This window comes from Balaenoptera acutorostrata, chromosome 3, assembly GCF_949987535.1.
Source record: "Balaenoptera acutorostrata chromosome 3, mBalAcu1.1, whole genome shotgun sequence".
Classification (NCBI taxonomy): Eukaryota; Metazoa; Chordata; class Mammalia; order Artiodactyla; family Balaenopteridae; genus Balaenoptera; species Balaenoptera acutorostrata.
In genome coordinates, this window is record NC_080066.1 from 95598226 (window position 1) to 95611639 (window position 13414).

Below are 13414 nucleotides of genomic sequence, written 5' to 3' on the forward strand. Positions count from 1 at the left end.
TGTATATCAAAAAGCAATTTAACATTTGAGTTTAAAAAAAAATACAAAAAGCATGCTGGGAGGATAGTCAGATTCCTAACTCATAAATAATGAGGAGAAATTTCAAGTCTTGAATCCTGTGAAGACAGGGCTCCAAATGTGAACTCTGGGAAATTATTATTTTATTTTATCATTAAGGAACTACCACTTTACCTTTTTTTTAACACCTCCCTCTTCTCTATGCGGTTGAACAGTTCTTGCTCTCTCTCCTTTTCTGTCATCTGTTCCAGACGGGCCCTATCTTCCTCATCTCCCATGAGGTCTTCTCCATAGCCATCATGGAATTCCTCATCTTCTGAGGAAGAGTCTGAATCTGAACTGGAGGAGGAGCTGTTGCTGTCAGAATCTGACACTTCACCTGCAACAAAGGACCAAACACAAGGTTAGGTGATGCTGCAGAAGACAGAGCCACAGGTGGCCCCAGTGTTGATAATCATTACCCCTTGGCTCTTCTAGGTGAAGTGGAACATGGGCATCTCACCTCCCTTGGGAAAACCCTTGGTCTGCCTTTGGCAAATGCAAACACAGGTTACAGAAACTTAGGCTGTATTAAGAAACCAGCATGATCTTTTTAATTTGACTTTTGTATTTTGAAAAAATTACAGACCTACAGAAAAAAGTTGCAAGAATAATTCAACTCCCGTACATCTGTTACTTAGGTTCACCCATTGTTAACATCGCCGATTCACTTTCTGTCTACATACATAAAACAATTTACACATTTTTATCATTTATTTTGCTGAACTGAGAGTAAGCTGCAGAGATTGTGACCTTTCACCCCTAAATACTTCTTGTAAAAAGGACAGTCTCTTATATAACCACGTATACAATGATCAAACTCAGGAAATTTAACATTTAAGAAATAGCATTATCTGACATATAGTCCATATTCAATTTTCATAATAAGTATAGGGAGATGCTTTGAGATTGTGTAAACATCTTGTTCCTCAACAAACTATCATCCAGTGGTTTTAACACTCATCGATAACACTTCAGTAAATCAATTATTACTATGATGGTTGAAAATGGGGAGTGTCTAACTATACTTTCTTCTACATTTATTAGTTGGCATTTAAAAAAATCAATGTTTTAATAAGTCATTAGATTGATTAGTGAATTCTTAATGATATTGGATCTTGGTAGGACAAAGGGTGATGGAAAAAAGCATTACATATTGTAACTGAGTATTTATTAAGTTAGACTAGCAATTTTGTGCTTGACTCAATTTGAGCTAACATTCACAGGCATGTGCTTAAAAAGCAGGTTAGGCCAATTCTGTACAAGCCAGTTTGTATATAAACATTATTACTCAAAACAAATATAAAGTTTACCATTTTAGTCCTGGAACAAGTTCACTTTCAAACTAGTGTTAGTAAAAATTCTCATTTTGAAACAACATTTTTTACTGAGTTTTGTATCTGGTTCAAGGATTTTCCCCCTATGAATAACCAAGAAAAAGGAAAGAGAAGGCACTCAAGTTAAGGTGAATGGAGACTCTAATGCAGGGAATCCTCATGGGTTTCCTGGATGGGTTTCAAGGGCCTCACTAAAGCTTTGGAATGCATGTATTTTTCTTGCTTCATTCAGATCCTAAACAGACCATGACCACTGAAAAGATTAGAGACCCCTGCAATAAAGGCAGAGGCCATGCTGTAATTGTAATGCAGGCACCTTTTCCCTCCATTTCTGACTGCAGCTTCTACTAAATAAGAGTTCACTCCCAAGTCTGCACCACTTGACTCACCTTCCTCAGGGGCTGAGCTCTCAGCTGAACTGTCTTTGTCCGAACTGCCTGAGGAAGCAGTTTTATTGGCCTGTTTCTTCATGGTTCCTTTCTTCTCTATTTTTCTGGCTTTTCCTTTCTTCTTATTTTTATTGCTCCCAAAAGTCCACTACAAGGAAAAAAGAAAAAGGAAAATTGAACCAGGGATTTTATTGAGAAAACCTGTAAGTTTCAAGAGTTAAGAGTCTCTGACATTCATCAAAATGATTACAAGTCTCTACTGCTTTGGATACGAAACAAATACACTTTATAAGATGAAAGATATTGAATCTTGAAACCTTTGTTAAAACTTCATAACCTCTGGTTTGTAATTTCTTAATGTCAGTAGATAACTGATATAATAAACATAAAATTTAATTAGTATACTTTTTATCAATAGAAAAGCAAATATATCAACTTAATGGCAAGTCAACTGAGTTAACTAAAACTCAGTTGGTACAGGAAACAGCTTCTAATGTTTCCTGTGGCAGAGAGGTCAGCAATTGCTAGAGATTGGTATGTCTGGGTTTCAGTACACACTGCATGGTTGAGTTCTGGAGTGGGTCCCAGGAAAGCAGGGAATAAAGCTTTTTAGCAAGAGAAAACTTCAGAAAACACAGGGAGAAAATGATGAAGGCCACTCTTTGGCATGGATGGTAGTATCACTGGTACCAACTCCAAGGAGTCAGAAAGTATAATAGATCATTAAAAAATATATATATATATATGTATATAGATTTTTTTAAATCTGCATATATTACACTACAACATAATGTTTACATTGGATCTTCAATAGGAGATCCCATACATCTAAATATAAGGAACCTGCAACTTGTATTATCAAAATAACAGGCAGGCAATACACAGTTGATCACTCCAAGGCCAAAAAAATCATCTTCATCAAGCACTTTAATTATAAGTCTGAAAGACCATAAAATCATTTTTTAAATTCACAGAGACTATTTAGTTACATTAAACCATACCTCCTTTGATATTTTAACTTGTCAATTTAGGATAATGATTTTAGGTGAAAAATACTTTACTTAAGAAACTTTATTTTATGTACTCTAAAAATAATATTCATAACCAGCAAGGGCTTACTGTATAGCACAGGGAACTATACTCAATAATAACCTATAATGGAAAAGAATCTAAAAAAGAATATATATATAAAATAAAATAGGGGGCTTCCCTGGTGGCGCAGTGGTTGAGAATCTGCCTGCTAATGCAGGAGACACGGGTTCGAGCCCTGGTCTGGGAGGATCCCACATGCCACGGAGCAGCTGGGCCCGTGAGCCACAGCTGCTGAGCCTGCGCGTCTGGAGCCTGTGCCCCGCAACGGGAGGGGCCGCGATGGTGAGAGGCCCGCGCACCGCGATGAAGAGCGGTCCCCGCACCGCGATGAAGAGTGGCCCCCACTTGCCGCAACTAGAGAAAGCCCTCGCACGAACCGAAGACCCAGCACAGCCAAAAATAAATAAATAAATAAATAAATAAATAAATAAATAAAAAAAAAAAGAGTAAATTCTATAAAAAAAAAAAATAAAATAAAATAAAATAAAGGAAAATTCAGGACTTCCCTGGTGGCGCAGTGGTTAAGAATCTGCCTGCCAATGCAGGGGACATGGGTTTGAGCCCTGGTCCGGGAAGATTCCCACATGCTGCGGAGCAACTAGGCCCATGCACCACAACTGCTGAGCTTGTGCTCTAGAGCCCGCGAGAAGCCACCGCAATGAGAAGCACATGCACCACAACGAAGAGTAGCCCCCTCTCGCCGCAACTAGAGAAAGCCCGTGCAGCAACGAAGACCCAATGCAGCCATAAATGAATAAATAAATTTATTAAAAAAAAAAATTAAATTAAATTATTTAAAAAGTACATATAAAAACACTGAATCACTTTGCTGTACTCCTGAAACTAACACAACATTGTAAATCAACTATATTTCAATAAATATTGAAAAAAAAACCTGGAAATTGTAAAACAAATTGAGACAATACTAAATAAACAAACCAACCAACCAAGGAGGGGGAGGATAAAAAATCAAAATAATATTCATCTTTCCATCATCACAGATTGAATTACAAATCTGGTATTAACATAAAAATTCTTTTTTTTTTTTTAAATTAATTTAATTTATTTATTTATGGCTGTGTTGGGTCCTCGTTTCTGTGTGAGGGCTTTCTCTAGTTGTGGCAAGCGGGGGCCACTCTTCATCGCAGTGCGCAGGCCTCTCACCACCGCGGCCTCACTTGTTGCGGACCACAGGCTCCAGACGCGCAGGCTCAGTAACTGCGGCTCACGGGCCCAGCTGCTCTGCGGCATGTGGGATCTTCCCAGGCCAGGGCTCGAACCCGTGTCCCCTGCATTGGCAGGCAGACTCTCAACCACTGCACCACCTAACATAAAAATTCTACATCTAATATTTAACAAAAGCACCAAGTCTTTGCTCCTTCTATAATGTGATCATATTATAATGTGATCATAAATCTACCTCCTACCTCACAATAGCCAAGATCAGAAGTAAATTTATTTTGGAGTTTTTTTGGGGGTGTTGGGTGGAGGGATAGTTCTGATGAGGTTTCCAACTTAGAAATGTTCCAGGTGAGCTATTTTTAAGAACTACAGTCTGTTAATTTATGTTGATAAAATATTGTGAAAGGGCACTATTTTAATCTTCTGATTTTTTATTTTAATTTACTCTTAGTTATTTTAATTGCCACTTTATTTTTGTACTCAGGAGCTAGGAAGAAGGGACAAGTGAAAATAAAACAGCTCCATGTTCTAGAATGATATATTAAGTGAATAAATGATATATTAAGTAATATACCACTTATGAATTAAGTGATATACATTAACAGCCAATTCTCTTTATAAGTGAATTTACTTCTCAAACTTTTAACAATTCAACACTTAGATCACTATTTAGAAAGAAATCCTAATGCTTCTCTTCTAAAAGCTATTTTTCAACCATTTGAAATCTTAATCATTCAAGAAAGATACTTTTTAGGTCAGTTTGAAAGAATCCAAAAGAGGCCAAAGTGTTCAGTTTCATAGTTAACTGCACTAAAATATATCAACTTCCTATGCTGAGAATACAGATATTACTAGAGGCAATAATGTATAAAACATCTTTTGCATTGGCTTTGTTTACAGGAAATAGCACAACTATGCACATAATAGTCAGTATTTATTGGTTGGTTATGAAAATGAGCATGACCCATCTCTTCTAAACAGGGTATCTTTTTGTACTTCTTTGTACAGAAATCCCTTCTGTGTACAAAGAAGTCCCTTTGTACTTCTACCTAATGGGAATATGAAAAGGCTGAGAGCATAAAGGGTGAGCTACCAGGGTCACATGTGTGTTAGAGTGGCTAGATCTATTTTCACCTACAGATTTGGATTTCTCACCTGCAACAGAGCCAAATTCTGAACTTCCAGGGTGGGGGGAAAAGGGGGATTGTGTATGAGAGTGAAAAAAAGGCTTAAATGTGAAGTCACACAGGTGAATCCAATTCAGGAGGTGCTAGAAAGCTATCTGGTTTCCTTATCCTTCCACTGTCTATCTGCTGCAATCTGCCATTGCCTAAGCTTAGCAACTGTCATCTATAGCCTATGATGCTTATCCCCTGGAGGGGAGAGAGAAAAGATAAGAGTTAAAATAGAAGAAATAAAATGTTTCAATTTAACAAGGGCTTGCCTGGCTGAACCTGAGTGTGGGAAGGGAACCTTGGTCTTTTTCCTTCCAACACAATTTTCAAAAGAAATGAGATGACAAAGGTGCCTCACCTCCCATGAGGCCAACTCAATAGAGTCTGTCATGCCAATGGCAAACAACCAAACTCACTATATATGACAGGGTTTTAGGGAAATAAAATAATCACTTAAAATATGGGGACCAGTCTCATTACTCCTATTTAATATAGAGAAAGAGACTCAAATGGGTACTGATAATTTCCCAAAAGATTTTTTTTCCTGCAGAGTAGATCGTATTTGTAATACTTTACATTTACTCCTTTAAACCAGAGGCTCCTGAGTGTTTTTTTGGTCTGAGCACATATTTTAAATATTTGCCCAGTACCTCTTCTCTCAAGATCACAGAATCTAATAAACCATAAAGGAGATGGTCAAGACTTGTGGTAGGCAAAACTGGCATAGAAATATCTTAACCCAGCCATTAGCCCAGAGATTGCTCACCTATTCCTGCAAAAGCCTTATTCTGTTGACTCCAAGACAGAAGGAAAACTTATTCTTTCATTGCCAGAGTGTGGTAGTAAATGGAGTCTAAAGAGTACAGTACAGGATTAAAGAGATGCTCTCAGGCTTTCCCCATCCATCAGAGAGTAGAAGAAATGACCTGGCTTTTCTTAATATGTTTTGGGAACTATGGCTTCACTGAAAGGCAAGCTCTGTTGTGACCTTAAAAGTGCTCTAAAATGCACCACACAGAAGGCAAGAATGAGAAAATGAGTGCCTGCTGATCTGCATCTGAGTACAGAGGCCAGAGCATCCCCCAAGGAGAGCTGCTTAAAAACAATCTGGGAAAGGGAAAGGGTCCACTGTCAGTCAGGACTCTAATACACACTGACACCCTGCTTTTCCCAAGCATTCTACATGCATGCAGGCTCACACAAAACACCAGGAAAGTATTACGTATAATGCAGTGATGAAAACCTAAAACAGTGACTAGAAGGAAGATGTCTTCTTAACTAATAAATTAAAAGAGATTAGCACTTTGACTCTCACTGCTGTAACTGATACTCTAATGGACGACAATTATCTAATGATACAAGGAGGGTTAGAAAGTACTACATAACCCTGTGCCAGACTGAGAGTGTAGGGGTTGTCATAAGCAGGTCCCTACTCTGGGAAGCAGCTGACCTTCCTGGCATTCAGCTGAAAGACAGGAAGGAACATGGGGTGGGGAGTGGTTGCCTTGGACTTGGGTGCCATTGACATGCTGAGTACTTTTATCCTGGAGGCAGAAAAGCAAAGAAACTTCAACATTTCAGAGAGGTTATCGCTAATGGACAAGGAAGATCATATTCTAGGTCTCAGGACCCAGAGTAGAAACCATTGCAGCCCACTTACTCCTGAAACGAATTTACAGTGAAATGAAATACTCTGAGGTAAGTAGGGTTCAAGAAGAACAGCTGGGCTAGTGATAAACTATGGGACTAGAGGTTAAAAGAACTGGAATAAAGGCCCAAGCCCTCAACCTGAGACTGCTTCCTTATCTGTAAAGTAGGAATAATAATACCACCTTGACCACCTATCAGGGTAGTGTGAGACTCAAAGGAGACAGAATAAAAGACGCTAAGAGCACATCAGAAACCATGAAGTTCTATATAAATGGAGCGTGCTATCTTATGATGGAAAAAGGAAACCAGAACTTCTGGGAGCCTGTTTTCTTATCTGAAATAAGGGAATCTAAATGATCTCTACGACCCCTTGGAGTTTTAAAGTTGTAGGATTCTATATGAACTGAGTGTTACACTAAATTGAAGTGTTTGTCAAAAGGATTCGGTAGTCATTATTCTAGATCTTAACAGTGGCCAACAAAGAGGTGTGTGGAGAGGGCATGGTTCCTGATTTAGGTATTTTTTCCCTGTGAAGATACTGAAGATAGAAAAGGGTCAGCAAAGTTGAAGAGTATATGCAAATGTCAGCCTGAAGAACAATGAGGAATAGCTAAGTTTTCTTTTCCCTTAAAAGAAATTAATTATTTGTAATTAATCAAACAAAGTACAAAGGGCACTACTGTATCTTATTTTTTTTTTTTTTTAATAAATTTATTTATTTTTATTTATTTATTTTTGGCTGTGTTGGGTCTTCGTTGCTGTGTGCGGGCTTTCTCTAGTTGCGGCGAGCGGGGGCTACTCTTCATTGCGGTGCGCAGGCTTCTCATTGCGGTGGCTTCTCTTATTGTGGAGCACGGGCTCTAGGCGCATGGGCTTCAGTAGTTGTGGCACTTGGGCTCAGTAGTTGTGGCTCACAGGCTCTAGAGTGCAGGCTCAGTAGTTGTGGCGCACGAGCTTAGTTGCTCTGCGGCATGTGGGATCTTCCCGGACCAGGGCTCGAACCCGTGTCCCCTGCATTGGCAGGCGGATTCTCAACCACTGCGCCACCAGGGAAGCCCACTACTGTATCTTATAATCAAGCAATCACTTATATTTAACTGGAAAACACAGAGAATCCCTACACTCAATCACAAAAACTTATAGTCTGGTTATGGAGATAAAAACAAAAGTGAAACAAATGATACCAAAAAAATGTAAGATATAATCAGTACTCCACTGCACTGTTTGGTAGGAAGTGTCAGAATTTGTTGTACACAGTTTAAGCAAGTGGTCCATGAAAATCACTTTATTTTTCTTGTGATGAGATTTTAGGTATCTAGATAAATGAGGTGCTACTGTATGGTAATCTACATAGCCAAGAACTGAGAAGCATGCTAAAAAAAAAAAAGAGGGGGACTTTCCTGGTGGAGCAGTGGTTAAGAATCTGCCTGCCAATGCAGGGGACACAGGTTGAAGCCCAGGTCCAGGAAGATCCCACATGCCATGGAGGAACTAAGCCCACGCGCCACAACTACTAAGCCTGTGCTCTAGAGCCTGCAAGCCACAACTACTGAGCCCGCGAGCCACAACTACTGAAGCCCAGGCGCCTAGAGCCTGTGCTCCTCAACAAGAGACGCCACCGCAATAAGAAGCCCGTGCACCGCAACGAAGAGTAGCCCGCGTTCGCCACAACTAGAGAATGCCCGCGTGCAGCAGCAAAGACCCAACACAGCCATAAATAAATAAATAAATACATACATACATAAACTTATTAAAAAAAAAAACACTTATGAGAAATTCAAATAGCTACTGTTAAATTCAAGTACTAAAGCAGAGTATTCCAACCTAAACTCTATGGGGCCCCCTGGTTTCCTGACCCCAGAGCAGATCAGAGACACAGGAAGGTGGAAGTAGAGCTGATTACTAGGAGATGAGAACAATGGCCACTGCTTACCTTCGGTACTGGGGGAGAAAGGAAAGATAAAAACCAGCACCACAGAGCTTGGTATTTTGGAAGTCATTATTTCACAGTATAAGAACTGTCATTCATAATCATGACTAAATCAGTTTAAAAAACTATATATAATAATATCAAAAAAATTTTCAAATATAGTGGTTTTATATTTTAAACTTTCAAGAGTTTAGTTTTAGTATTGGGATATTTCATCTATATGGAACATCTTTTTCCAGAGGTATTGTGTGTATGAAAACCTTACTAAATGAATATACACACAGGAAAATATTAGCTTAGCAGTGAAGGCCTTTATCAGTATGTGCTGATTATGTATTATCTGCATGGTAAAGCAACAACAAAATGCTCTTGGATATCTAGGCCGACTTCCTGGAAAAGTTATTACTAAATGAATTTTAAGTAAAAGTTGTATCTTTTTCAAAATGTTCTATTAATAAAAATATTGGAGCCAGCAAGCGATAACATAGTGGGAATAGGAGTGCAACTAGATCAAAGTGGGAGCGCTCAAAAGATTAAATGGGATAAGAGAGAAAGAGAAGAAGCTTCAGAAAGAAAGAAAGTAGAAAAAAATGGAATGGGGGAAAAGCAAGAAAAGGCCAGAGTCTCTGAAGAGGTAGTAAACTGGAGCATAAAATGTATCCAGGAAGTTCTGGGGAAGAAAAAACAGGTGACAAGTGCTGAACTACAGGGCTGGGCCAAATGTTTTTATTTCTCAAAAATGTTGAAAACAGGACTGTACGTGAAGCTTTTTAAAATAATCATTCTCGCTCAGGCACAGGGCAATAGAACATCATTCAGCTGTTTCCTTACTTTGTCTAATGTAGTTATATTCAATTCTGAACAACAAATAAAGGGTTTTCTTGGTATCTATTGATAACATGATTTTTACTGGTAACAAGGGAAAATCTAGGCTTTATTCTTATTTCTTATCTAGGTGCAGCTATCTGTTTCCACGAGATTCACCATGTTTCTAAAGAGGACTCTGAAGTACCCGATTTAGGACTCTGTTCCTCCTAACAAATGGACTTTTTTGTTTTGGCCATTTTTTTTTAAACTTTAAATCTCATGAATGAGCACTGCTAGCTCTCCTCCTCCTAACCCTGTTATTTTTCTTCCCGGCCACTCCTGTCTGCACCCTTGGTGGTGGCTTCTCTTACCAAATGCTTTCAGGGACAGGAAGTGACAGCACCAAAATGCCACACCACAGCATTATAACCTACCACTGAGGTGTGCTTTCCAATTTCCCAGGCTTGGTCAATGTAAACCTTAAAGAAAGAGTTCTACTTCTCATGTGCCTAAGATATGACTGAGAATAATTCACTCATCAAAAATAATACACAAGATATCTACTATTCTCTCCTTAATTGAAGCTTTTTTTTTTTTGCCATGCCGCACAGCTTGTGGATGTTAGTTCCCTGACCAAGGATTGAACCCGGGCCCTTGGCAATTAAAGCGCAGAGTCCTAACCACTGGACCACCAAGGAATTCCCCCTAATTGAGCCTTATACTTAATAACCAATGTACCCACTTTTTTCTGGATAGGAAACTTTCATAACTTCTCTGTGTCCCCCTCCCCACCCCCATCAATTAGCTAGATATCTTCTTGCTCTAAAGTCAGTGCATGTCTCTCCTTAAAACAAACTAGCCATTAACCTCCTAAATCAGTTGTTCCTGACTAGTTTTCTGTCCTAGCAAATCTGAGGAGAACAACATACTTCTTTCTACCTGTATTCATCATCATTAATGACAATAAACAAGAGTCATGTGGGAGGGGAAAAGGGTTGGGAGGTGTATTTGAAAAAACTCCAGAGTAGCTTCTAGTACAAGCAGGCTCCATCTGACTGAGAACTGCCATTTTAACAACCAAATTTCTAAAAGGTTAGTTCGTAGGTAATAAGGATTTTAAAGCCATAGCAGAAACTAGAAAACATAGCAAATTATTTCAGTATATGGGTTTCACCTACAAAGATGTATGAATATTCATTATGAGAGAGAAAAAATAACAAGAGCCTCTGTCTCAAACACTGTTCTAAGGATCTCTCAGAAGCCCCCTACCCACTCTAAAATATCTCTATGGCAGCCATAAATCTGAGTTTACAATACCACTGAGTTCTCTAGTGGTTGGTAGGATTTTTAAAAAAAGGATTTTCTTAATTGTCCAAAATAATGAAGTATTTACCCTAACTTTGGGGTGCTCTGTGCTTAAGCTAGTAGCCTGGGCCAGAAAGTGATAATGCAGACCAAAAAACAGGCTCTTTTCAGAATGGCCATGATATAGAGACTGCTATTCCCAGTGCAGGGTGAGGAGGGACTAGAGTAGAGCTGCCAGAAGCCAGTGGGCCAGGGGGCTGGGACTTGGAGACAGCAGCAAGAGCTAAGAACCTTGGGGGGAAAGTTACGCAAACTCTCAATCTCAATCCCCACTAGACAGGGTACAGCTTGCCTGCCAGCTTTTTCTCCAATAAGTACATAAGTAGCTGGTAGCATTCTAAGGTGAAGACTCTCAGACTTGGTTAAGTAGCTACGAGTGACAAAGGGAATCCTAAGCTGTAGTTATTTTTACGGACGCTGGATCTACCCTAGCACAAGTTTTGGGCTCCTCTAATGCTGTGCAGTTGATACATACGTTGACCTTCTGGTAGAAGCAGCTCAAAAGGATGAAGGGAATCCCTACAGCAACTGCATACTTAGGAGTGATTTAATGACAGGAATATGGAAAACAAAATGCTTCAAAGGATAGTTATTGATTGTATCTCAAGGAAGTACAAAGACTATAAACATGTTACAGGGTATTCCAAACACAACACAGATTCAAACTTAATATCCCACAGCAGCTGACTTCTGAAACACGGAAAATGAAAGGAGTTGATGTAGGAATAGTGGGAAAGGGAATTATTTCAAGATTTTCCTGTATTATCTTTGCATTTTTTTAAAATAGAAAAACAAAACAAAGCAAATTACTTCATAGAATCCACTGTTTTTCTAAGCAGATTGGGTTACTTTATCAATTTTAGAGGGATTATAGTACCTCCATGAAAAATAAACGAAACAAAAGAATAAAACTTGCACATTCACTACCTCTTGCTATCAAAGCACTTTTAGGTCTGTTGAATTATTTAAGATTAAGAGAATATCAGTACAGTCAATCAGAATGCAATCGTTCCTAATTTGCATATGCAGGGCACTGGTAAATACTGTTCTAGTTGTTAACTAAATTTCATTATACTAAAAAACATTTTTTACTTTAGAGGAACTTTAAAACAAAATACTGTTAGTACACTGTTAAAAATATTTTCCTAGACTGCAGGGTAAGAGATTAAACAGAGAGATGATATCCGGTCTCCCCCCAGGAAATTACTAAGGGAAAAAAAGTATTTTAAATCAAATGAGGGACATGTAGGAGTGCTTCAAAGACCTTTCCCCTAATCTCTCTCTTCCATTAAAGTTCTGGATCTTTCAGGGCCTTGTTTGGTGGTGGGCAGCAGTTTGGGAAAGTCACCTTGGCTTAAACAATGAACAGCTGGACGTTTCTCATTAAAAGCTAATGCCACTACTCTGAGGGATGTTGATTCCATCTACCCAAAGAAAGCTTCTTATCTTGCTAAAGTATTTCCCACTAATACTTTATCAGGCATTACTGATAGACTTTCTTTTCTAACATAAAAGTGGGAATAAAAAGGTGACAAAAAATAAAAGAGATGGTGACTAACAAGTTGTGCTCCCTCTGCAAAAGGGCTGAAAATAAAAGACTAAAAATGGCCACGAATGCACTGCAGAGGTACCCACTAGGTAACCAGCAGTACAAAGAACATCACAATGCGAGAGCTTTCCATACACAATTTTCTTTCCCCAAGAAGTTCCCAAAGATCTTAGGCAGGAAGGTCTCAGTTTAAGGAAAAGAGGCTGCCAGGAGTCACCAACTCAGGACCCTCAAACACTCATTAGTCCCAGAGGCCTAGCCCTCCACACCCACCTCATCATCACTGTTAGACGTCTCCGAGTCTGAGGAGGCTGCAGGCTGACTAACAGGCGGCTCCTTCTCTTCAGAGTCACTTCGTTTCCGCTTTGCCAGGGACAAGAGCTCCTGAGAGGGCAAAAGTAGCCATGTGAGTTTTGTTCACAGAGAAAATATATCCAAAAATAATAAAATGCCCACCTTCTCTAGATCTCTTCTACTTCTTTGTGGTTTCAATCGAAGGACATCATGGGAACTTTGGTCACATGAACAGACCGACTGCCAGCACTCCTAAGTGCTACAGAAATGCTTTCAAAGTCTGTCCCGGGAATTCCCTGGCTGTTCAGTGGTTAGGACTCTGATCTTTCACTGTAGGGGGCCCGGGTTCGATCCCTGGTCCCTGATCCCTGGCCGAGGATCCCACAAGCTGCACGGCACGGCCAAAAAAAAATCTGTTCCCTCACTCTTAATGGGAAATGTATGTCTGAAATGGAAAAGTGACTAGAAAACTAAACTGGAGGCTACCCCCGAATTTCCTCTGTAAGTTACAGAAGTACTGATTCTCAGCAATTGATATGATAAGAACCATGTCTACAAAGGTAATTTGCTCCCTGTTCTTATTGGTA

The 13414-nt window shown here is 39.3% G+C and overlaps 1 protein-coding gene across 1 annotated transcript in view; it reads right to left on the minus strand.

Annotated features, from left to right (window-relative positions):
- Positions 1 to 13414, minus strand: part of RTF1 (RTF1 homolog, Paf1/RNA polymerase II complex component) — a 45894-nt gene that overhangs the window by 19215 nt on the left and 13265 nt on the right. Inside the window, exons 2-4 of the mRNA XM_007180364.2 lie at positions 12807 to 12917; positions 1784 to 1931; positions 193 to 397 (exon numbers count right to left, since the gene is read on the minus strand). Coding sequence (XP_007180426.1) covers positions 193 to 397; positions 1784 to 1931; positions 12807 to 12917 — 464 coding nt within the window. The remainder of the gene's footprint in view (positions 1 to 192; positions 398 to 1783; positions 1932 to 12806; positions 12918 to 13414) is intronic.